General features: G+C 37.2%; 1 protein-coding gene across 3 annotated transcripts in view; it reads right to left on the bottom strand.

Annotated features, from left to right (window-relative positions):
- The window catches only part of dyrk1b (dual-specificity tyrosine-(Y)-phosphorylation regulated kinase 1B), a 42,268-nt gene extending 21,272 nt beyond the window's left edge, over positions 1–20,996 (bottom strand). The window contains exon 1 of one of the 3 annotated variants that reach the window (XM_065298641.2): positions 20,239–20,996. Coding sequence is in view for 2 of the 3 variants with exons in the window: in XM_065298639.2 (XP_065154711.1) it covers positions 78–219 (142 nt within the window). In the remaining variant the exon portion in view is untranslated. Of the gene's footprint in view, positions 1–77; positions 2,362–20,238 lie in introns of those variants that run through there. The other 2 variants (XM_065298639.2, XM_065298640.2) reach the window with 2 other exon arrangements.
- Positions 20,997–25,286: the final 4,290 nt, after the last annotated feature.

The raw sequence follows: 25,286 nt of genomic DNA, 5'->3' as shown, positions 1-25,286 counted from the left end.
CATAACCTTGGTGGCATAAACTTCCCATCATGGCATAAAAATCCATTTGTTATGGATGCATGAGATGTTATACTAACTTTTTGCCGGCTTTCTTAGCAGGTGTGACTGGGGTAGGAAGCGATTTTGATCTGGGCTGCCAATCCAGGATTCGGTCGCCAAGTTTGCGACCATTCTGTTAGAAGGCTGCGGCTTCTCCTCCACAGACGAAGTGATCACCATCTGAAATGCTTTTGCGTTGGCCGGTGATATCCAAAGAATGACTCTAATAAAGTTTGTTGGGGATCCCAAAAAGTACTTTTGAAAAAATCGCTGACATCAAGTATAGAGTAATCCTTCTCACATGCCTATAACTTCAGTACATAATCCAGTGGGGTACAATCCAGTGGTAACTAAACTCAAGTTTGAACCGTGAAGGCAAGTTATAAAGATAGGACTTTAATCTACGCACAAAAATATCTTTCAATTACTTGTGAAATCCTGAAGTGACAGACAGAAGAAACCGATGAACGAAAAAGGCACCGTTTAGTTATTTCAAACACTGTTTCGTTTCTGTCCTTGCTATTCCCTTTATTACTATTTTATTCTAAGGCAATGGATTGGGTTTCAGGCAACAATGCTCGCTTTTGGCATAAAAATATACATATTCAAACTATGTATGTTTTATATATTTTATAGACCTATATATATATATATACTCTGTAACACACACACATATATATATAGATTTGTATATTTATACTCTGTTTATATGGGGATGAGCTTATTTGGTTACTAAAGTTAGCTTTATTGTATCTAGATTCATTGTCCAGTGATACTTAGGGGATTCCATTGCTAAAATATCAATAACTGTTCATATAACTGAGATCCTTGCTGAGACAGGACCCCCCACTTTAATTTTCCAATCCAGATAATTCAGCAGCTGACAAGGAAACCAGAGCTAAACCTGGAAATGTTGGTAGCTTTAAAGATGGGGGTGGGGGTCTCAATTTTCAACACCATTTACCCCATCACTTCCGCCAAAAATAGCAAGTGTTTCTTAGATTCTGTCTAGGTACCATACGGTGACTTCAATTAGGCTACTAAAAAAGCAGCAGCGTTTGGCATCAATAGCTATGTTGCCACTTTTCTTAATCCTGTTACGCACACAAAAAAACAGCTCCAGATGAAAAAAGTATCAGTGACTTCCTGTTGTGAAAAAAACAAAGCTCCCCTTCCCCATTTAATGGATCTGGCAAAGTCCGCAGGTGTCTACAGGCGACCTTATTCGCTGGCAAGTCCAAAAATCGTGGAGGAGGGAGGCAGGAGCTCAAAACACGGGTGACAACAACATATAGCTTGTGATAAACGTTTCGTGTGCTTGCAGGATCAAAACAAACACGTGCATGCACAAACAACCACGACGAGTCAAAGTGCTAAAGTGCAAGATACAGGCACACAATATACAACTACTGAAGAAGGGATAAAACCTTTACGTTTTCAAAATACGATGTGGGTGAAAACAAAATTAAGTTCGAGCGCAAATGTCAAACGAATAAACAGGAGGAGACCAAGCTTGCACGCGCACAACCTCTTCAGTTCTGCAAAAAAAGAGGCTGTGTTGATGTCTCTGAATCGAAAAATAAAATGGAAAGATATCCAGAAACAAGTTTGAGAAATCCAAACGCCTCCTTTTCTGTTCAAGCAGTTACAATTTTCACTCAAAGTTGGGATTATGACTGTCGGTGAGCGCGCTGTCGTCCAGCCGCGCGCGCTGTCAAGTCGATTAAAAAAAACAACAACCGGGACCCTTGTAGTTCGCAACTGGCAATTCGGAACTCTCCACCGTTCGTAAAACCAGGACTCGATAAGTAACTTCGTAAAAAAATATCAACCGGCAAAACAATGTAAAAATACTTCCATCCACAGCTGTCAGCGCACTCGCAATTCCGTTCGGTTTAGTGAAGCTTCCGCGAACACTTTCACATCAACGTTTGCCGCCGTAACTCTCGCAACTTCGGTTTCAACCCACAAACGTAACGCTTCTTTTGTCTCCAAGCGTTTCTTCAATTCCGATCATTTTTATCCCCGTAAAGCCATTTTCTTTTTTGCCAGTATCGAATCAAACTCGCTGCTCTCCCGTTATTACTTCTTGTTGTCTAGCCTGTCTGGCCGGCACTGGCTCCACACCCTGCAATGAGGATTGTTCCATCAGCAGATCAAGTGAAGGGGGGGATACAGGAGAGCCACTCTGTGGAGGAGCTCGCTTGACGCAGTTCCCAACGCTTCAATGTTTAAACACCAAAAGCCGAGGGCTGCCATGAGAACCATGAAACACGTTTCATAGGAGTGACGCATGACTATATGCCTGTTTACCCAGATTTCATCAGATCAAACAAGGCTTTGCCACAAAACGTATCCTCGTGCATTTAAAACACCTAGCATCCCCCTTTCCTGCTTAGTAGCGCCACCAAGCAGCTTCTCTCCATTTATAGTAACTCTGCAGATAGATATTCACACAGCGCATATATATAGACTGCTTGAATCATTAGAAGCATTGCCTGATTAACAGAATTACATTAATTTTAGGACTGTAAAACAATGGGCAAGCACACAAAGTTCTAGTGTATCTAATGCAAAACGCTGTGTGACATTTTTAAGATGTTTAGGACATGATACACACAAACAGACACAACAAGGTCAGAACTAAAGAAAAATTAAAATCATGTCACTAAAATTAAGAAGTTATAACCTAATGTTAAGACTGTAATAAAAAAAAAACATTTTATTCTCAATTTTTAACAATGGCTTCGCCACAGCTGCGTGCTTGATAAATAAGTTATTTTTCTGTGCCCTTTTAAGTTTCGTCAAACTTTTCTGTGCTAAAGCGCGCACACACGCCTATGTTCCTTTCCATAGAACAGCTCCTCAAATCTCCCTCCCTCTCTGCTAACGCGCGTTCATGGGCGCCACATTCTCCACCCCCTGTGTGCGCGTTCGTAGGCTCTGTTGCTATCCGACGCAACGGCAGCTTACATTCGATTGGCCAGGACCGGTCCCCGTGGCTGTTTGAATTGGTCAGCTTGGTATGTGGGCGGAGCACAGACGAGAGACTGCCCTTTCCCCTAGCTCCTCGTTGTCTCTAAAATACGCCGCGGAAACAGGATGACGTGCCCGCGGAAATAACACAAGACTTCAGGTAGATTGATACGGAGGGGGAGGAGGGATAGACAACAGAGAAAAGTTGAGAGCGGGGAATTGTCATCGCGCCCTTAAACGGGAGGTTGAGAAGTGTTGCAATGAGGCAAACTTTAAGTGATCATTCACGTTTCAATTAACGCATGCCTTATTGAAACTTTAACGCATAGGTGTTATTAAACTTTCAATCTAAGCACTTGGTTCTATATTATATATATATAAACATAAAAATAAGAAATAACATACATACAGTGCATTTGTAGTTTGTCTTCTTAAAACATGTTACCATAACTCATGTTCTCAGATTATTACATGAAACATAATTACATTATTTCACATCTATACACATATTATTACATAAACCGTGTCAGTAAAGGCTCTGGTGACAGCTTGCATAACTTGTGACAAGTTGCTGCCCTCAAAGCAGTCGAGTTCAAATCATTACACCAAGAATCACATTTTAATGATTACATTTAAGTGAACATGTTTACCGTATATTATAGCAACTTCGCACTGTTTGGGTTACTGTATTTACAGTTTCAGTTTGGGTTGCGTGTTTATGGGGATAAAACTTTGAAGCATCATTAAACCATTACAATAATTTATCCAAGTTTATTTTCACCATTGCTACAATTAAGAAGCATTTTAAAAATCTTGATGCGTGCTGGTATATAATTTAGCTCTGTTCTCCCCAAAAAGAGAATAAGGGGAGGGAGTTGATGGTGGTGCAAAACGAGGTTAACCATGTCGTCATTCATCCTTCATGACTCCACAAATGTCCGTTTATATGCATCTTTACACGTAGCTTTCTTTTGCTTTTCTTTTCCGATCGATATGACTAGTTTTAGGCAGTGAAAACGTCTAATCTTTCTAATCTTAAAAAACAATTAGGCAACAAATAACCTTAACCATTTAGGAATCACATATAAATCTGTTTTATTTATATAAACAATCCTAAAAAATTAACACTAGTTCAAAGACCAAAGGTGTTAAAGGGTTACAACATAATGACAGATACTCCAACGCACTAAACAACAGAAAACTAAAATCAACAAAAATTATATTTACTAGCACAAAACAGATTTTTTAAATGATTTTGGGAGACATATATGTGATAATATTATTTTATGTAATTTGCTTATTAAACTGGACAATTTTATACAAAATATAAAAAAATCATATTTTGATAGCAAATATATTCAAATACAACAAGCTGAAACTTAAAGACAATTCAACTTTGCTCCTTTCTCTCCACAGCTACAGCAGCGCGCGCCCCTGTGACAGCTGCGGCAGCCCCCTTATGTCACATTATTATATTATTTAGTTTGTAAAGCATAAAGGTACAGATAAACGTCTACGTGTATAAGTGAGCTGCTTCTTGAGAGGAAATGTGACTCGGTTCCAATAAATCACCTTTGCAAAGCTTCCAGACACCCGAGATTAAAAACGCAAGGCGAAGATTCCGGGACTCACGTGCCTTGCAGCAAAATTCCACCCGGCAACTACACATTGTACCATGGTAACAGCCCTGCCATTGGTCCCGGGTGCGTTTTGAAATGACCAATGGGAGGGCCGGCAGCGGGTGATGCGTGTTGCTAGGTAAACATGATGCAGTGGGAAGATATGGTAGTCGAACTTCACTGAAGAAGCTAGCAAGCGCAAAAGGAACGGTGGGGTAACACAGCAGCGAATTACAATTACACTGCGGGGAGATTGCCGGGGTTGTGTTTCAGCTCTGCACACGCCAGAGATGTTTTTTCTCCATTTTAAAGTGTGCATTACAGAGTTACATGTGTCTGTTTGAACACATGAAAGTTAAATAAGGAAACAAATAGAAGCAGAACATGAGGACAGCATGCTGGCCAAAACAAATCATATACTCTTCACTGCTTTATTTTCAACCTCCTTATCGACAGGCAGAATGGCCAGATATACATCATAGCCCTTCCAGTAAACGCTTCCCATTGGCAACCCGCTCGTCTGCCAACAGTGACATATTTACAACTAAGTAAAGCTAAGGGGTGATGTTTGACCTCTTAGTCCCTAAATATTTAAAATAGCCATCTAAAGTGTGTGCTTTCTTTGGACCGCATCTATTCCTTATATCCAAGTGCAGTATAACAAAAAAGGCCATTTATGGAACTGACACTTAAAACAGGTGGGGACCAGGGCATCTAGCTATGCACTTTATATTTTGTCTAAAAAGATGCCAGTTAAAGTTGCGTTAAACAAACAGAAAACTTGTACATTTTATTCAGGACACCTAGATCTCTTTGTTAATAGAAATTAAGAATACACTGTAAAACATTTTGTTAGAAATTCAGCAGTTTGCCAGTAACTTACTGTAGATTAAAATTTATTTGATTTACTGGCAACATTTTTTTAAAGTTAATTGAGCATTAAATATGAACAAGTATTTATCTTTACAGAATAAAACTAACATAACACCCTCATGCAAAGCATTCTGGGAACCAAATCTGAAGGAAAAAAACAAAAAAAGATTGATGAGGATTTCTGGTTCCCAGAATGCTTTGCATGATGCTGTTATTTAATAGTTTTATTCTGTAAAGACAAAGACATGTTAATGTTCATTTAACTAAAGAAAAAAAAACTGTTGCCAGTAAATAACATAAATTTAAATCTGCAGTAAAGTTACTGGCAAACAGCTGCATAACTACAGCAATTTTTTACAATGTAGAAATTAAATCTAGTTTTTATCCAACTTATTCAACCAGTTGTATAAAAGCTAGACTTTTTAATGTAAATCATGCAAATAAGCGCATGCATAGTATATTAAGCTGTAACTACAAAAACATGTTTCCAAACACAACATGTGACTTTTTTGCACTTAGTTACCTGTGACAAAAATGGCCCAATGTTGCTACAGCCATGGAAGTTCTGCCAAGAAGAGGGAGTCGGATCAAGTTTACCATTACAGAAGTTTGAGCTTTCATCCATAAATAGGTTGCATGAGGTGCTATGCTTGGACAAGACATGAACCTTAAAGCTGTCCAACAACTTAATAGCAGCTGGTACAATGGCACAAGCGTTTCAAAATCACTCTATTAAATCACTGCCAGTGCTGTCACATGGTATTAAAATTATTTTTAGAAATTAGGTGACTTCACTTGTTGCAAAACAATACAGGGTGATTTTGTCATTACTTTGGTGTAATATTGACTAAAACAAAGGCACGCTTGTTGACTAAACGCTAGGAAAAGTTATATCACATGATACTAATTTTAGCAGTATTTCTAATATATGCACAGTTCAAGTAAAAATAACAGTAACAAGGAAACACCATTTAAAATAATAATAATAATAATACAAGTTAAGTGATTATTCAATTAAATTCAAAAGACCCATTTACAGGATGTAAACATAAGAGAATGGTAAATTATAAGGTAAATGTAATGTAATAATACACAAACGATGAAGAAGACACAACGCAACACAGTATCGGTCCACACGTGTCAATGCACTTATGCCTAACCCTTTCGTAGACAGAGATGCAGGAGAATCCCCACTGTTAATCCCTGATGAGCCTCCCCCCACCCTGCCCTCCCTTCCTCGCCGTGACCTTTCACCTGAAAACCACACATCTAACAGTTACATAGACAGTCAATGATAGAAACAACAGGCCATATCCGTGTCCTGTTTATATGCTTAATCAATATGCTAAAATTACTGTGATTACTCTAGTATACTACTATATAAGGTATACTGCTTTATTTAATGTGTAAGGGTAATATTAATCTTAAGGCATGGACAATAATAAATTAATTTCTTAAAAGTTTATAACTCACAGGTCCTTTCTGCAGGTGCCAGTGGTAGTCTTGAGGTGACATCAAAATAAGCAGTTTAGTAATTTTACATTTAGAAACAAAACACAAAAGAAGAAACAAAACGTTTGTTTTAAATACACCCTACACTAAATTGGACTTTACCAGGATTTAAAAGAAAAAAGCATGCATAGGGCTGGGATAATTGTGAAGTTTCTGGTGATCCTTCCTTTGCTGCCTCTAGTGGTCAAACAGATCACTGCATGAAGGGAGACAGCATCACTGTGGAGGAGAACTGCTTAGCACTTTGTGAATCAGTAAATCAAGGGTAGTTTGGATTGTTTTGTCACACTTTTTCAACCTTCCTTGCTTCAAAATCATCTATAAATAGTCACAGCACAGTATCATAGGCTGATATACCTATTTATTTTTTTATTTATTTTTTTGCAAATGGGCATTTGTTTCAAACACACAAAAAACTTTTCTGAAAATATAAAATGCATGGCAAAAATGTCCTACAGCATATTTTGTTGATTGGGAACATAAACAAATGTGATAGTTGAAACGGATCAATACATCTAGTTATTTTAAACCTCAAATGGTTTGCATGTAAAGTCCAAAAATATGCAAAATATTTGCAAGGTTCTGCAACAACATTTAAAGTAACATGCACAAAAATACCAGACCTGGGATCAGACGAAAAGACAGACTCAAATTTTCTGATCTTTAAACTAAGCATAACATGCCAAACTATTGTAACTAGTATTACAGCTCACATTTATTGTAGTAATCGCAGTTAACAAAAACTAACAATACCAACTCTGCACTTCAAGAGTTGTTGAACATGTGACCAAACAGCAGGACTGGAATAAACTAGGGCCACCGGATTTGCCTAAGGACAAACCCATTAGAAAAAAATCAATCTAAAACACAGGTCAAATATATCTCCACATTACAAAGCATGCGCTACATAAAATTTATTTCTGAGAAAGCAATGTCCAAGCATTTGTTTACATTTCACATGTAATCAGCCAATTGGGATGCAAAAAAGAAATTGTGTCGCTTTCGTATTGGCATCTCCTTCTATAGCTGTTGTATATGTTACACCCATGTTTTGGCTAAATTAAACAAATGAACAAAAGACATAAAGCCAAACAATCAATCACACTACAAAAGTCATCACTCCATATGGCCTGTTTTCTATTTGGTCAAAAGGTTTACACAAAATAAACAACTAGAATTTAAGTCTCTGCATTTGAGTCATGTTCAAACATTTTTACCTCACAAAAAGTTTTTTTAAAACTTTAAAGTACCATTTTTTGCCCTCCTAGACAAGCCTATCAATGTCAGTCACAGACTATATTTACTATATACAACCACTCAGCCAAAAGTGGTCAAATAATGACCAGTCTATGCATGCAAATATAATCCCGATGTTTAATAGTCGAAATCCCACATTTAGTATCGAAATACAACGAGCATTATTTTGTTTATCCTCTAGTAGTTAACTTAAAGACAATATTTATATCTATACACAAAATGCTGCAGTGTTATTAAATTTTGAGCAACAGTTAATGCAAATACACAAAAATGAAAATTCTGTCATTATTTATTCATTCTCATGTTGTTACAAACCTGTATACATTTCTTTGTTCTGATGAACACGAATAAAGATATTTTAAGGAATGTTGTAACCGATCATAAGCCCCATTCACTTCCATAGTAGGAAAAAGAATACTATGGAAGTGAATGGGGCTCATGGTTACAAACACTACCACTTAAAAACTGAAAATTGAACTTGTTTTTTCTAGTGCATTGCTTTTAAATTCACAAGGTTCGTGAGACTAACAAATGACCTCTACTCCTAATATTTATACTGTCAAGACAGCAATTCTCAAACTTCAGTCCACATAGACATCTAATGCCACCTCTCCTTCTCTGCTCTTTACCCGTCCCATTCCTCCTATACTGCACATACGATGTGATTAAGCTTCTGTTAAGCCAGGCATAATCTCTAGAAGCTCTGGCTATTTAATTCTTGCTGTGCCAGCTTAGAGCAGTCATGAAGCCTGGCATAGGGGTGTGTGCAGGCATGCAGGCAGGCACTTTGGCTGTCACAGTCAGTGTCCAACTCCTATGGTGACAACTGGGCCTTTTACATGGATGCATACTGTCTATTAACCATGGGCTTTAAGACTGAAATACATGTTCGACAAAAACTGTTCTGCATGATGCATGCATGCATGTGTACAGACAGATGGCCTATTGCATTTAATTGATCTGACTGACAGGTAGGGCAGCTTGCTAATAAAATCATTTGTTTTATTCAACTTCAAGTCACTGATTTATGTAGGAAAGTTTTACTTAGGATGATCCAGATGCATAGGTAGGTCACCTGCACGATGAGTATCAACAATTGCTTTCTGTAACCTAGCACTTGCAGTCTGGGTTTTTCAGAGATCCTGAATCACTGTAGCGAGAGATTTGCAACATCCATTCCTTACCTTCTTTGATCTCAAATTTCTATTCTGAAGTCTATGCAAACCCCATAGGACTTACATATTACCTGGTTCTCAAACTGGAGAGTGTGAGATGGTGCCAGGGGGCCATAGTTGTATGACATTTTTAAAAATACATGAATTCCTTATAACATCTGTGCAATTTAAACTTAGAAAAATAAGGCTACTAACCACATTGTATTATTATATGTGTTTTGAGTTTAATTTTATTAATTTTTAAGGGATGCACCCTACACAAAGGGAAAGTTTGAGAACCACTGCCTTACACTCTCAGAAAAAAGGTTCAAAAGTTGTCACTGGGACAATACCTTTTAAAAAAAGTCCTAGTGTGTACCATTTTGGTACAGATATGTACTTTTGAGGTACCTCTAAGGCAGTGGTCTCAAACTTTTTCAGCGTGCAGCCCCCCTTGTGTACGGTGCATTCCTTTGCCCCCCCAAAGAAAATGCATGACAAATTTTCTTTAAAACATAACATTTTAATTAGACAAAACATATAAAATTATACAAAGTAGTGCTGGTGGTTAGTTGCCTTTTTTTAGGTTTAATTACACAGAATTCATGATAAATTAATGTATTTTATAAAATGTGATAAAACTTTTAAAAGAGTTTGAGAACCACTGCTCTAAGGTACCAGTGTATACCTTTGAGGTGCCAGTATGCACAGTTTTGGTACAAAAGTGTACTTTTTAAAAAGGTACTGCTCCAGTGACAACATTTGTACCTTCTTGTACCTTTTTTTTGAGAGTGTACAGTTCCTAGTAGGGATGCATAACAATTAATCGTGATTAATCTATAGCAGAATAAAAGTTTTTGTTTACATCATATATGTGTGTGTACTGTGTATAATGATTATGTATATATAAATATGCACATATGCATGTATAATTTTTAGATAAATATTTAAATATTAAGTATTTATATTTATTATAAATTATACATAAATATACAAATGTATATACACACGTAAACATTTCTTAAATATATACATGTATGTGTGTGCATTTATCTATACAAAGTTTTTATACACAGTACACACACATATACGATGTAAACAAAAACTTATTCTGTTATAGATTAATCACGATTAATCGTTATGCATCCCTAGTTCCTAGCCTTCAATAAACAAAATAGTACATTAGAATGTTGAAAACAATAAAACGTACAAACCAAGTAAACTAAGTTAAACATTGTTACATATTCTTTTATATTACTAATCTGAAATACATGTCATGTTCACTAAACTGGTTAGCTAGCATATTTAGCAACAAAATGGGATTTTTTCCTCTATTTTTAAGTTCTCTCTCAACCAGCCCTCCAAGCAAGCAATTTTTGCATTTAAAAGACGTCCAATAGCCGTCCAAACACAGCCCAGATGTCTTCTACACTGTAAAAAGTACAAGTTGGATCAACTTAAAAAGAATGACTTCAATGGCCTACAATTTATAGGAAAAAGTTTAATTTTAAAAGTTAAACATTTATGTCACTTTAAATGTAAAAAATTAAAGTTGAAAAAAAATGTTTAGGTGAAACCATTTGAACTCACTTTTTTACGTAGAGCAGCTTTAACTTTTTACAGTGTAGTAGGGATGAGACGATTACCGGTTTCACGATAAACCACGATAAAATGTCCTGACGGTTAGTATTATCGTTTAAAATTGATTTTAAAAAACTCGCGGCCAATTTATGTCCAGCCAGAATCAGTTTGACGCAGGCGCGCACATGCAACAGTTTTTGCACAAGATGGGATTTAAGGGATAACGTATTGTATTCATTCACAGTAAACTTATTAGACAGATTTATTTAATTTTTTACAACAGAAATAATTTCAGGGACATGAAATATAAAATTTTGATTTTCAAAAATAAAACTTTTTAAAATCTTTTCAGTGTGTGTATCAGTTCTTTTTGAACATTTCCATCTAATTTTAACAAAACCATGATAATATTGATAACCGTGATAACTTTGGTCACTATCATGATATGAATTTTTAATACCATCCCATCCCTACAGTGTAGGCTAAAAAACTGCAAAATTTGGGCTGTCTGTAAAAATTTTATAGACGTCATAGCCTATATAATCATAGCCCCAAAATAAATGAATATAAACAATAAATAAATGGAACCAATACCTTGTATTTGCTGTATATCATACATCTTACAAGTTTTTTGCAAAAACATCATGTAAGCAAATTTTGATTTATTTTGTCTAGAAGTGGGCTACTTATAGCCAGACTATTTTGGGCCTATTTAACAAACACGCTATTTCTTCTGTGTTTCTTAGCAGTTTCTTGTTCTTCCAGGTGATGTTTTCAATTCTTGATTTACAAAAGCAAAAGCAAGTGATATGAGATACCTAAAAATATCCAAGTCGTTCGTTATGGAAAATGAACAGTAAAATAGTGGCCGTGAAACCAAAATATTTAACTGCTCAACACTGAGATCAACCAAGTTTTCCGACGAGCCATGTAACATCACTGAATAAACACTATACCAGTTTGACTCATTTACATTAACGCAACAGACTAAAATAAAACTGTGTGGCATATTCTCATGTTGCTCCTGATTTCTTTCCTTCTCCTCTCATCTCTTCCCCCAGTCCTGACCCACTTTCATCTCCCTTTGAAGAGAGAGTGACCCAGCAATGTCCCTGATGAGGATCCTAGACTGCTCTGCCCTGTACCACCCTCCCATCACTGTATCGATAGAGACATGAGCCATGTAAATGCACCCCATATTCAACATATGCAAGCCCTATGAGTGCTGCTCAAAACTGATGCATGAGAGGGAACGATAAAGTGAGACTTACAAAGCTAATTACAAAATTAGAGAACAAGTTAAACACTTTTAATTGGTTTGTTTATAAAGACCAGCATGCCATTATCAGTAGTCAGTTTGTCTGTTGTCTAAACCAGGTGAAAATGTAAATGCATCCTGTATTACCTCCTTGTCTCTGTCATTGACATGACTTAGCACTATAAACAAAAGGCCTTATAATAAAGTTAAGGAATTTAATATGTTGAGTTATGGTGCTCAAGCAGAAGATGCTGGTTCAAATCTTTCCCACATTTACTGTCACAAATACATCGACTAGGGGTGTAACGGTACGTGTATTCGAACCGGACCGTTTCGGTTCAGGGCTTTCGGCACGGTGCGCACGTGCACCGAAAGGCCGAATGCATTTTGTGTGCGCCTGTGCGGAACATAATACGTGCGTTTCCGCACGAACATATTAAGTGGCGGAAGTCTCCGCGTTCAGCGCAAGTCTTCTGTCAAACATATAACATAATTCGGCCCGCAGAAAGATTTTTATTTACTTAGTTGTATATCCGTTTGATTATTGATGTAAACGTTTACGTGTCGTATCTAAAAGCGCATGTTAAACGCGTGTCAACGCGCTGCTTTGTTCTTTCAAAAGTGCGTGAGAGGATGCACGTCTTTCGTTGCTACGCATTCATGAGACGCACTTTCTGTGACAGCAAGAATAAGGAATGCGTGATCAGATTTTTCATCTGCATATCACGTCAATCATATCATTGTCACAATGCGATCAGCTGGTCGGGACAGAGAAGAGCTGTAACCCGGGCTTACTCAGCTGTTACTCAGCTGCGGAGGGGTTCGTAAGTAAAGTCACAGCTTACATTGACAACACAAGCAAAGATTAGGAGAAACGTGCAAAAGATCAAAGATGGCTATGTATGCAGCTCACTAATCTCAAAATGAGTGTATCATCATGTTGCTTGCTATGCAGTTACACATAGAGCAGTAATATTATTTTTATACAGAGATGGTACATAGCCAATTCAATTCTGTGAGTTAAACAATCCAAAATAAATCAAAACAGAAAATTTTTAGTGGCAAAAATGTAGGCTAATAGTTCATAAATGTATTCAGGAATTGAATTTGTTAGTTCAAGGTTTTAGTAGAAAAAGTTTAAGAGAAGGTTACCTTCTGTTATAAAATAATGTAAAAAATAACTTTGCAGTAGTATTTTATTTATAATTTTTTCATTTTATATATATTTTATCTGTTATATTTTAATAAAGTGTTTAAAAAAGTGTGAACAAATTGTAAAAAAAGTTTAAAGTAATAAACAACCTGCAGTTTAATGTTTGCATTTCTCCCTTACTGTACCGAAAATGAACCGAACCGTGGCTTCAAAACCGGGGTTCGCACCGAACCGTGATTTTTGCGTACCGTTACACCCCTAACATCGACTACCAAAAACTTCCCCAAAACATGGTAAAAATATCTTTAATATTTACAGAAGTTGAAAAGTTCAAATATACATAGATACACTCTTAAAACAAACGGTGCTAAATAGCACTAAAAGTGGTTCTTGGCTTGTAATCATAGAGGAACCATTTTAAGTGCCATATGACCACCGTATGGTTCTTCATAGGTTTTTTTTTAGGTGGTTCAATGGTTCCTCTATGATTAGGAGCCAAGAACCACTTGTAGTGCTATTTAGCACCATTTGTTTTTAGAGTGTAGTTCAAGTGCACAATATCTTGACTTGGCTTATAGTTTGGTCTACTTTTAGTTTTAGCAAAAAGTACAACAATAAACATTTTTTTAGGAACTTACAAATTACTTTAAGGGGACCATATCGTGAAAATCTGACGTTTTTCATGTTTAAGTGCTATAATTAGGTCCCCAGTGCTTCTATCAACTTAGAAAATGTGAACGAACAACCCAGTAACTTAGTTTTGGTAAACCATTCTCTGCAAGCAAGTGAAAAAATAGGTCATTGAAATTTGGCTCCCCTTGTGATGTCAGAAGGGGATAATACTGCCCCTTAATATGCACTATTCAACCACAGCACTGCCATTTAGTGCAGAGATCAGCTCATTTGCATTTAAAGGGACAAACCCCAAAATGGGGTTTGATTACACCTACCAAGTGGCAATTTTAACTTGCTATAATAAATTACCTATATGTTATTTTGAGCTACAACTTCACATACGTACTCTGGGGACACCAAAGATTTATTTAACATCTTAAAAAAGTCTTGTAAAATTTCCCCTTTGAAATGTTGTGGGCATGTATATTCTCTAATGGTGAAGGGATTTGCAAGGGATGTAAAAAGATTACCAAAATGACGAAGAAAAGTCTATTTTAGGAGCAGCTCATAACATCTTTATCCTATCCAACTTTACAAACGTCTCTCTCTCTCTCTCTCTCTCTCTCTCTGACACACATACAAATCCATCTCTACACCTTTCCTTTTTGTCTCTAGACTGAGTAGAACTTTAATTTGTCTTTATTTATTGAGAGACTTTCTCTCAAAGTTTATACATCTTCCGCATACCTTTAACATCTTCCAGGATCACTTGTCTATACGTTCAGACCCATTTAGCCTCACTTTCTCTTCATTTTAGAGCTGCATTAAGCAGGTCAGCAAGGAAGGGATGCTGAGAGGGAAAAAGATCAACATGCACTTCTTATCAAACAAATGCACAGAGGATGCTAAAACCGACATACGTGACTTAATACTTATTCAACACATACATGCATCACGCGAATGTACGCAGCCCAACTTTCTTCTCTTGGATATTTACCGATGGCTTGCCTAAAAAATGGCATATGAGTGATTCTCGCGAAATTAGACTCATGAGGTGTCATGAAACATTTTGATAAAAAAAGTAAATGCAAGAGTAAGAGTATCAAAATAGGAAGCATACAGTTACAAACATCTCTCTTCATGTACTAATTTGCACATGATTTGAAATGACATCATACAAACCAATTTTGTTGTTTTATCCACAGTTAAGGGAAAATTATCATTACCGCAACGTGTCCATGACTGGATTTGGGTTCTTTAACATGGAAATATTTATAATAAAAAAAAACATAAAAAAATAAAAAGCTTCAGTGCATGTTATACTATAAACATTTAGAGTAAAGAAACTAAACGTGGAATTTGGTGATCATTGGTAAATGTTGAGACAATAATAAGGGATATATATATATGTGTGTAAAATGTTTCCTGTATATGTTATGACATGTTAGTAATTGTATAACTTGATGTGATATGCAAACTGAAAATACAATAAATATATTGTAAAAAAAAAAGGGATATAAATGTGTCCAAGGCCAATTTTCTCATCCTCCGCAACAATTTTCAACCATTTTTAAGCCCTCAAGGAACTAACTAAAAAAAAATGTTGGGGACATAAATGACTGTGACACTCAAGATGCCTACCAAGTAAGCAGTTCTTATTTTTTCTCAACTGATAAAAGTTGACATTTTGTTTGTCATGGTACCTAGACAACTTTTTAGTTCTCATTACCGAAACATGAGTTTGTAAATGCATATATTTAATGTAATATGTTCGTGTTGCAGTAATGATAAGTTTTGATAATTATTTAAATAATTCTATAGGAAATTTTTTTAAATCCTCTAAAAATAATGGTTAAAGTAAGTTCAGACCTTAATCTTATACTGTATGTGCAAAAAAAGGCTTCAAGGGCTTTTTAAAAATTCTGACACCTTCTAAATCTGGATTTCGTGAGAATCACGCACACTAAAAAAAATATTCATTCAATTTAATAAATTTTTTTTTAAGGTAAGTGGCTGCAATTAATTTATTTAAGCTACATTTAGACAAAAGTTTTTTGTTTTGTTTTGCCTTTCTAATTTTTTTGTTTAAATGTAGCTTAAATAAATTGATTGCAACCAGTTACCTTAAAAAATTGATTAAATTGAATGAATAATTTTTTTCAGTGCATATGTGGTCAGAAATGTCAAGGCTCACGATGTCTTCTATTGCAAAAATTTGAGTGGTGGTCCCCTGTGCAAGATAGACGTCCATAAGGTGGTCTATGAGTTTCTAGCATGTTGCTTTCCAGGGTGTTCCAGTTTTTTGCTACTTAACCCAGGACAAAAACTCCAATCCCAAGTCTATATGATAACCTGGGTCTTATATACATGATTTGATTTCACACTTTCGGGTTTTTTTCACTCAAGTAGCCTATATATGAGCAAAATAGAAAAAATAGTGAGGCTTTTGTATCTAGCGCTACTGGCAGCCTAGTACCTCTGTAGCTTTGTGAACACCTTAACTTAAACACCACATCATCTAAATTGCATTGCTAAAGATATTACAGCTCAGAAAATTGACCAAGACTGCAGCATGTAGAGGTGGGGACTAAACCGGAATGACTCACACATACACACATTACTGCTGCTAAGATTTATACCTTATCTATAGCAGGCTAATGCTTGATATGTGCATGCAGTGGCAAACAAAAAAAGTAAAGAAACAGGGAAGTATGAGACTAAAACTCTACTTACAGGGAACACAAAGTGTCCATTTCTCAACTTACACTATTTACAGAGGCCAGGCTGAGAAAACATGATCCATATTTTTGCTAAATAGATTATACGTTCAAATGGTCCGGATACAAGAGATGTCCTGAGTGATTTCTCTAAGAGCAGCTGTCCGTGCTTTCAAAGTACCAAACTTTCTATCTCTTCTTGGGTCCATCAGTGACAAATGTGCAGCTACTAGCCACTTTCATACCCTAGGTATCTACCATGGCTGTCAAACATCTACGAAAGCCACTGTGAGCTCTACATTACCAATTTATGAGCCACTGGAAGCAAACTACATTAGGACGGGACAGGCAGCAACAGCTTAAGGAAGGAAACTGGGAGCTGCCCATGAAGCCCAGGGTGCTCTCGAATGGATGTCGGCTCGTGTTCACGCAGGATATCCATACATGGCCACCATATCTGTGGTCGTGCAATGTATTACACAGTCATTATTCACAAATTAAAACGAATTGATTTGGAGTCGAAGTCTTGAATGATATAACAAATGCATATTTCAGTTGACTTATTGGGAAAGTCTTACGTCTAAGGGATTTTTATAATGTTTAATACTTTATACAAACTTCCCATATATATGCAGCAAGACTGCAAAAGAATTAAGTTTGGCATTGGAGAGGAATAGTTTTAGTTGAGTCTTAACTACATTTACAACACAAAGCAATTAATGTTTAAGATGGAGGTTGAAAATGCAGCCCTATTTCCTGATGCAGTTTCCTTGTAAAGCCTCGGTTTAAACTGTAAATGAATTATGTTTCTGTGGATCTCCTCAAAAGAATTTACTTTTTGTCTTTAAGTCAATGCAAAACCTTGACACAGGTTGTGTGTTTGATAGGATAGGATGAGATGGATGAAATATAAAGATCTGCAAACAATTACAGTACACTTTAAGAGACTGCAACATCTGCAAGCAGAATACATACTTTTGCATGTACTGCTGTTAAGTCTCTTTATCATGCATGGGCCATGCTTTGGAGGAAAGCTTGTTAAGGGCCACATCCAAATCGATGTGTTAGGCTATATGCCATCTGATGGGAGAAGCCAGGGATTTGTCCTGACAGTAAGGGCAAAGTCACACAGGGATAGACAGACAGAAACAGTGCAATGGATGCATGGGCAGGATAGGGAGGTGGGCTATGGAGAAAGCAGCAGCGTTTATTTATGGAAATCAAAGTTTCTGATGAACTTCTTCTCTTACTTTATTCAAACATCCGGTACTTTAAAAGTTTTACGTATGCCGTTCATCAAAGAAATTGGCTTGCAAAAAGTGAGAGACAGTATAGAAACTATGCACTTGTACGTGTGTGTGTCCTCTCCCAGCTATCAAATTTAAAAGTGTGTGTTGTGAGATGAATGGGTAATACTGCCTCAGGTGGTCTCTGAAATGACTGACAAGCTTGTGTCTATCCCAGTTCAGTTTGTCAGCTGTAGGATAAGACAGTAATGGCTATTATGGGGCAACAAGAGCACTGTTACCTATCCAAAAGCAACTTTTCAGAATGCTTCCGTGATACATATTATACATTACATGCAACACTGTGTCTTAAATCTGCCATTTCAGAAAAACGTGGCCAAACTTGTCTTGGACTTTCATTGAATCCTTAATGTATCTGCTGCACTCCAACAGTTAAAAAGTTACAGATCAAGTGTTTCTTTGCAAATGCTCACAGGACATCCTAATGTAACATCATGCAATGACCATCGCTTTAAGTGGACCAGTGAAACAAGGCGTCAATCTGAAACACTTCCCGGCAAAAAAGCCCCTTTAATATAACACCACAATACGTTTACAGATTTCGTACAATGAAGTTAGTTAGTCTATTCACAGTTCTGTGTCACTCTGCCACAGACACCAAAAGAAAGATCTCCTCCCGAAAAACAGAGCGTTACACAAAAATAAACCAGTTAAATAAGGTAAAAAGTTGCTTAAAAATGCAATGAGAAACCTAAAAGTTTAAGTGATTTAAAAAAAAAGGACAATAGAAGGGTTAGATTTTTAAAACACAAATGTCTCGTACATAGCAACCAACTAGATTTTAGTTCATCTAGACATAATTATTCTCAAATAAGCCTTTTTAGTATCTATTCTCTTTATGTTGTGCATGTAAAGAGAAGGAAAGAAAGTGGTTTTATAATCCCAAGCTTTCACCTACAATCCAAATGTTTCCACCCATTATTGTTCTGAAAAATCTACATAATCTGTCGCAAAAGCAGGAATCCTACCCAACATTGTGGTTAAACCATCCTCAAAAGTGACAATATCTAATGATGCAGTAAAAAGGCTGATCGAGATGGCAACATGCAAAAGAAGAAGAAGAAGAAGAAGTGTGTCCATTTTGAACCGGCATTGCTACTTCAGCACCACAGCAGAATCCTTACAGAAACCGCTATGGAGATGAAGGGTGTAGGCATAGCCAGATAAATCCAAAGCTTTACGACACACATTGGGCTAAATTGAGACCTGGGTAAATGTGCCACATCCAAATTTATTCTATAGGTGAAAAGAAATGAGAATCGGCCCTATTTCCCCTTCACAAAACGATCAAGCACGTATGACCATTAAGAAAAAAAATGTAACGTCACCTTACATAGAGAGCCTTGATTTGACAAAGTCGCAATTTTATTCACAAAATATGTCCTTTTCTCAACCGAGATGAACATTTCAGGTCAAAAACAGTAAATATATTAACCAATGCGGTGAAAAGCAAGCAAATTTCGATGGCTTACAGACATTATGTTCACAGGATTTGCATCCCATGCAACACCGCAGTTTTGCATTAATGTAATTGTGGCCGAACTGATGCTGTGGGATTTTTTTTAACAACCATTAAATGACGACTGGGTGTCTAAAACAAACGTGATGGGCAAACCTGACTCATCAATCTGAGTAATGAAAAACGATAATCGAAAGATGCATTGAAGGTCTCATAATCCATAATCGAACATGTTCATGGGTGCATGGCTGCAAACGCCAGCAACCAAAAATGTCATGCAATGGGTTTGACTGATGGCCAATTTATGTACAAGCCATTTTCAATACCTAAAATCTAAACGATGTTCATGTCAGATTAGGGAAAACCTTTTGCATGATTTTAGATTTTCATAAATCCAAAATCACATCCACTGACTGGCATGAAATGAGCTGATGCTCTGGATGGCACAAGAGGATACCGTTTAAATACCTGCCAGTGGTCTTTTGCATCTGACCCAGATTGCATGAAGTAACAAGCCGAATATGACACACTCCCTCCCCGTTCCCATGCCCAAAGCCCCGGCCTGTGCATACGGCATCTTCGCTTTGGTTACTTAACGCTTGACATGAATAAGGAGGGAACCATACGAGAGCATCTATGCACATTCGTATCCAGCAATCCATTTATTAGCCGGCCCAAATCTGATTTTTATGTTTTGAGAAACCCTCTGTCCTCTTACCTCAGCTTGGTTTCCAGCTTCCCGGAGCAGCCATTACCAGTATTCCCCCTTTACTCTCCGAACCTCCGCCACACAGGTACCGGGGCGGACCGAAAGACCGGCGAAACGACCCCCTCCCCCCGAACCGCCACCCCTTCGGACGGACGGGTTGCTAGGATCGCCTCCCAAAAAAAGACGCTCGCGTATCGTCTACAATCCTTCTTCAACACATTTGTCGTTTTCTTCAACAGTCCCCCGAAAGCAAAGTCCTGAATATGGTCGCACCACAAGCGTCTTCAAACCCCCGGCGCGGCTAACCGCCAGTTCGATGAGCAGTACATGCAACCGTGACAGCCACCTCTCGATACTCCGCGATATTCCGGCTTGACGTGGTGTCCCCCTCTTCTTTTTCGGTAAAACCGCGATGCGTTCAGTAGATGCGGTGGAGGTGTGCTGGTCTAGGTGGCTAGCGCTCAGGCTAACCGCGTTCACATCGCCCAGTAGCGACAGTGTAGAAGCGGCTCGTTCGTGTTGCAGCAGCAGCAGCGGCGGCGAGGGGTGGAGGGGTGAGAAGAGTGATTAAATGAAAGAAATTTAAAAAAGAAAGAAAACGGACGAACTAAAAATTGGGATTTCTCCGTCGCACCGCTACAATTAGCGATGTGCATTCGCCAGGGACCCCCCCTCACTGCCGGTTAATCTCGGATCGGCTCCGCGGCTGCTTGTCGCTCAGAGAGGGTCTGCACGGTAAAGCGCGTTCACACACACAGCAAAGCGCGCTCCCTCACGCTCGCTTCGGTGTATGCAGTGTTCACAAAATGGCCGCCTAAACAAACCTGACAACGGACTGCACCCAGCGGCTGTTAGCGTGATTTGCCTCTGCATTTGCCTGTGTAGGGGAGAAAAATGATACTTTTGAGGGACAACAATTAAAACAAACTTACATCAAAGTGAATTTCTTGCTTATAGGGTATTATAAAATCCTAACTTGCTTAAAGGCAAGTCAAACGAACAATGTCGAGTAGCTGTGCAGCATCTAGTTAAGCTAATCTGCGACCAAATAGTTATAGCCTAAATAAGAACACTTTTAGTTAAATTTTGCTCTAGATTTTTTTAAATTTATTTAGTGAGCGATGTTGTGACAAGTAACTCCAATAAGTTTCATATGTTAAAGAATTGTGTATTTTTTCATCATAAGTGCGCATGCATCCAACTAAGTTACCTAACTGTGACTTTAAAATGCGTATAATCACAAAACAATGGATGTATGGCCGCAAAGTTTGTTAGAGGTTCATTAACAAACAAAGTTTTATTTACTATAAATTTGTATTTTAAGATTCGCTTATATAAGTCATGTTGTTGCAAGTTATCGTTTAATTTAAATTTTTATGATTTTCCGCTATTACATATGTAGGATCATTTTTGGTTGTTGTAATTGTGCCTGTTAATCAATTATTATATAGTTAGATTAAATATCCCACAAAAATACTGTAGTATACTTATGTACTTACTATAGTCAACATCTATTGAATCCTGAATAAAAGTGTACAGCAGTGTTAACTAAGTTTATCAGTTCACTAGTTAATAATACAAAATACTGAAGCATAAAATGACATAATTACAGCTACACTTTAGTTTACTATAATAAATTACAAAGTATCAAATATTTTAATGTCGCTTTAAATAGCCGAATCTTGATAGTTTAGTGGATTAGAGCATTACTTTTTATTTTAAATATCTATTGCATAGGAATATCGTGAACAGCAAAGTTAAGCTTGTGACTTGCGATCTCAATATTACATATGCAACCCCTTTGATTAAGATCACGTAAATTCTTTTAATATAATTTTGGGGTGGTTTCCTGTACAGGGATTAGACTAGTCCTAGACTAAAATAAATGTAAGAGCTGTCAAAACTGAAAACAACTTGCACTGACATATCTTAAAATACATCAGTGCCCTTTGTTTTGCCTCAAAATGCACACCAGTAATGTTTGTAGTCAGACATGTATGTTAAAACTAGTTATATTTCCCTGGTAAACTAAGGCCTAGTCCTGGTTTAAGCTAATCCCTGTCTGGGAAACCACCCCTTAAAGTTGACCTATTACCCCCATAATACATTCACACCACACAAGGTGTTGAAAACAATAAAGGCTTAACATTCACACCTCTGTTTCTCATATCAAGGATGTGGGATTCACAACTTTATGAACTTAAAGCCCCCATGAAATTAAAATTAAACTTTTTCCCTTTTAGTATACATACGTTAGGCTTAAAAATAAATATAAACGGGTATGGTCCAAAACACAGATAAGGTTTTCATACAGAAGATATAAGCATTCACAACCTACAGTTTGGCACATGTGCTTTTTTTGGGACCACCCAATACTTTAGCTTCTCATCAAATTTCCTGTAGAATCAAATGCTCTTTAGATGCTAAAGCGTCCCGCCCTCTACGTTTTGTTACAGTATAGCCCTTTTCACACATAGATTATATAAAATACACAGAAAATGTGTCCAGTTTTGTCAGGGATTGTTTGATTACCATAAGGTCCTGTAATGACATGTGACGTATTTAAAGTCCTGTTTTCCAGAGCGTCTGAAGTTTACTAATTATCTGTGATTTCTCTCTCGAGAAACCACGCACTTGCATTTTGTGTATAGCAAGATCATAAGGAGCACATTCAAAAAATGTGTTCAGTGTGTCATGTGTGTTGCTCGTGTTTGTTATAAATATGTGTTTGTTGCGTCATGTGAACCATGTTCATCATGTGTTTTGTCAAAATAAGTGCCTGCTGCACACGCGTCAAAACGCGTTTATGATAAAAGTGTCACTCACGTTTACAAAATACACACAAGACACTCCCTTAACAGTAAACTCTGATTACACATGAGATTTTGCGAGTATCTGGCAAAAGCGAGTCTCTTTTATCATAAACCCTTTAGACGGCTTTGCAGCAGGCACTTATTTTGACAAGACACGTGATGCATGTAGGTTCACTCGACGCGCCAAACACATATTTTGAAATTACAAACCACACAGATGACGGGCTACATACATGTTGTGACGAACTTCGCATCGTGCACCCTCAAAAAAAAAAGACGTCACCGGCTGCCACTGGTCAAAGAGCTGAACCATAACTTTTGGTTGCAATGACACCCGCGTCCTCACTACGGCACGCCCCTTTTTCTACGTCTTGTTCACACACAATGCTTTCCGTGTATGTGAGCGATCCCAGAACATGTACGGGACATGTTTGTGTTCACACAGAGTCCTGTCTGCCAATTTTACTGAACTTTTCTGGGACCAAAGTGCTGTGTGAATGAGGTTTATTTCTTTGCTACACTCAGAGCCCTTTAGGAGGAAAGTTCTGACAATGAAATTCCAAAAAGCTCGGCCATCACGTGATTTATGGAGACTTAAGTTAGTTCCTGGGGTCTTATTTATAAAACTATGTGTAGGATCCCTACTAAAATCTACGTACGCACAAAAGCCAAAAATGGCATAGGCTAAAAATAATAAGACTTGTAAAACAAAGCAATGTTCCCTTTTATAAATCACAGATCACCTGCAAGTGTGCGTACATGAATCATCCTCAGATCCCACCCTTCAAGCCCATTCTCCCATCAAGTTTTTTTTTATAGATCAAAACCTTTGCGTTGGATCTGGCGTACGCACGTTTCCAGCCCCGTTTTGTGTGTACGCACTCTTTATAAATGAGACCCCAGGAAACACATAGTGAAATACATTGAGTTAGAGGCAAAGAGCTGTGATTATTCTTCATTAATAGTCAAGAAATGCATTGATTTACAATATTTATATATTACAAAGTATTTTTATGTAGTTCTATCATCAATGTTTGTTGACAAATAAAATCCACCAATGGGAAGATTAATATTGTCAGCTACTGGTATGTTCCTTGTTAACATGTTTTACTTTAAAGCTTTAAAATGCATCACACAGTGTAAGTGGTATCAAGCTTATAATGTTTATGCATGGTTATAAATGTACTATTGACTGTGTATATATCTTGTGACTGTTGGTGGTTTGTTGTGTGTTGCTAAGTTTATCCATGCATGTCCTAGCCTGACCCTTTTTTCTAACATCCCCTAAATGTATTAATCCACTACAAACGCATTGATGAACAAAGTGATTTGATTCACATTTCAAGCTAAGATATAATCTTATTTTTTAAACGTTTCAAGTCTTAAAACTTTCATCAAGTTTATCACCTGCAGTCTTTCCTGCTGCAGCTCTATGGGCCTGACAGTGACTTCCGGGAACTCTTGAGGGGCTCCATGACTGCTGCACATTCCACGGCACTTAAGTGGGCCTTTTTAAATGAGGAAAAAAATGCGTATGGATCTTATTCAGTTACCCTAAAACTGCATTACCTTGCGAAAAATATATGAAACGGAAACATTTATGTAAATTAGATATTGATTAATCTAATATACTAACAATTAAACATATTCAGGAAGTTCGTCATCAAATTTACACAAGGTGAAAGTTCATCGAGTACCTTTACCTCTCCTTTAAATTCTGATCGGGCGCCATCTAGTGCTGAATAGAAGCAGCAACAAATCCAAAACTGCACTTTGACGAGTGAAGATGACAATCAAATTACGCACTGACAACATTTTGCCAGTATATAACACAGATTTTGTGTTACTGCAAACCTTGTTGGCAAAAATCCAGTGAACCCAGCGTCAAATAATTAATTGTAAAGTCATGCAAATTAAGTTATATAACAATCGTAGAGCATTGTGCTAGTAATGCAAAGGTCATGGGTTCTATCACAGGATACACACATACTGATAAAATGCATTTTAAATCACTTTGGGTAAAAGCATCTGTCAAATGCATAAAATGTTAATTCATTGTGAAATGAAATATTTTTTAAGAGTTGTAATAAACATCTACATATACATCACATCATTCGTTTTCTTGTGAAAGCAAATAGCAATATACTTCAAATAGCCAAATCTGCATAATTTTTGTCATTATTTTTGTATAAGTGTATTAACCCACCTAGACAGGAATTAGCTTGAGTCTACACCAGGGGTCTC

The sequence above is a fragment of the Paramisgurnus dabryanus genome, chromosome 13 (assembly GCF_030506205.2).
Source record: "Paramisgurnus dabryanus chromosome 13, PD_genome_1.1, whole genome shotgun sequence".
Taxonomy (NCBI): Eukaryota; Metazoa; Chordata; class Actinopteri; order Cypriniformes; family Cobitidae; genus Paramisgurnus; species Paramisgurnus dabryanus.
The sequence above is the reverse complement of the archived record's forward strand: the minus strand, read 5'-3'. Positions and strand labels throughout refer to the sequence as shown.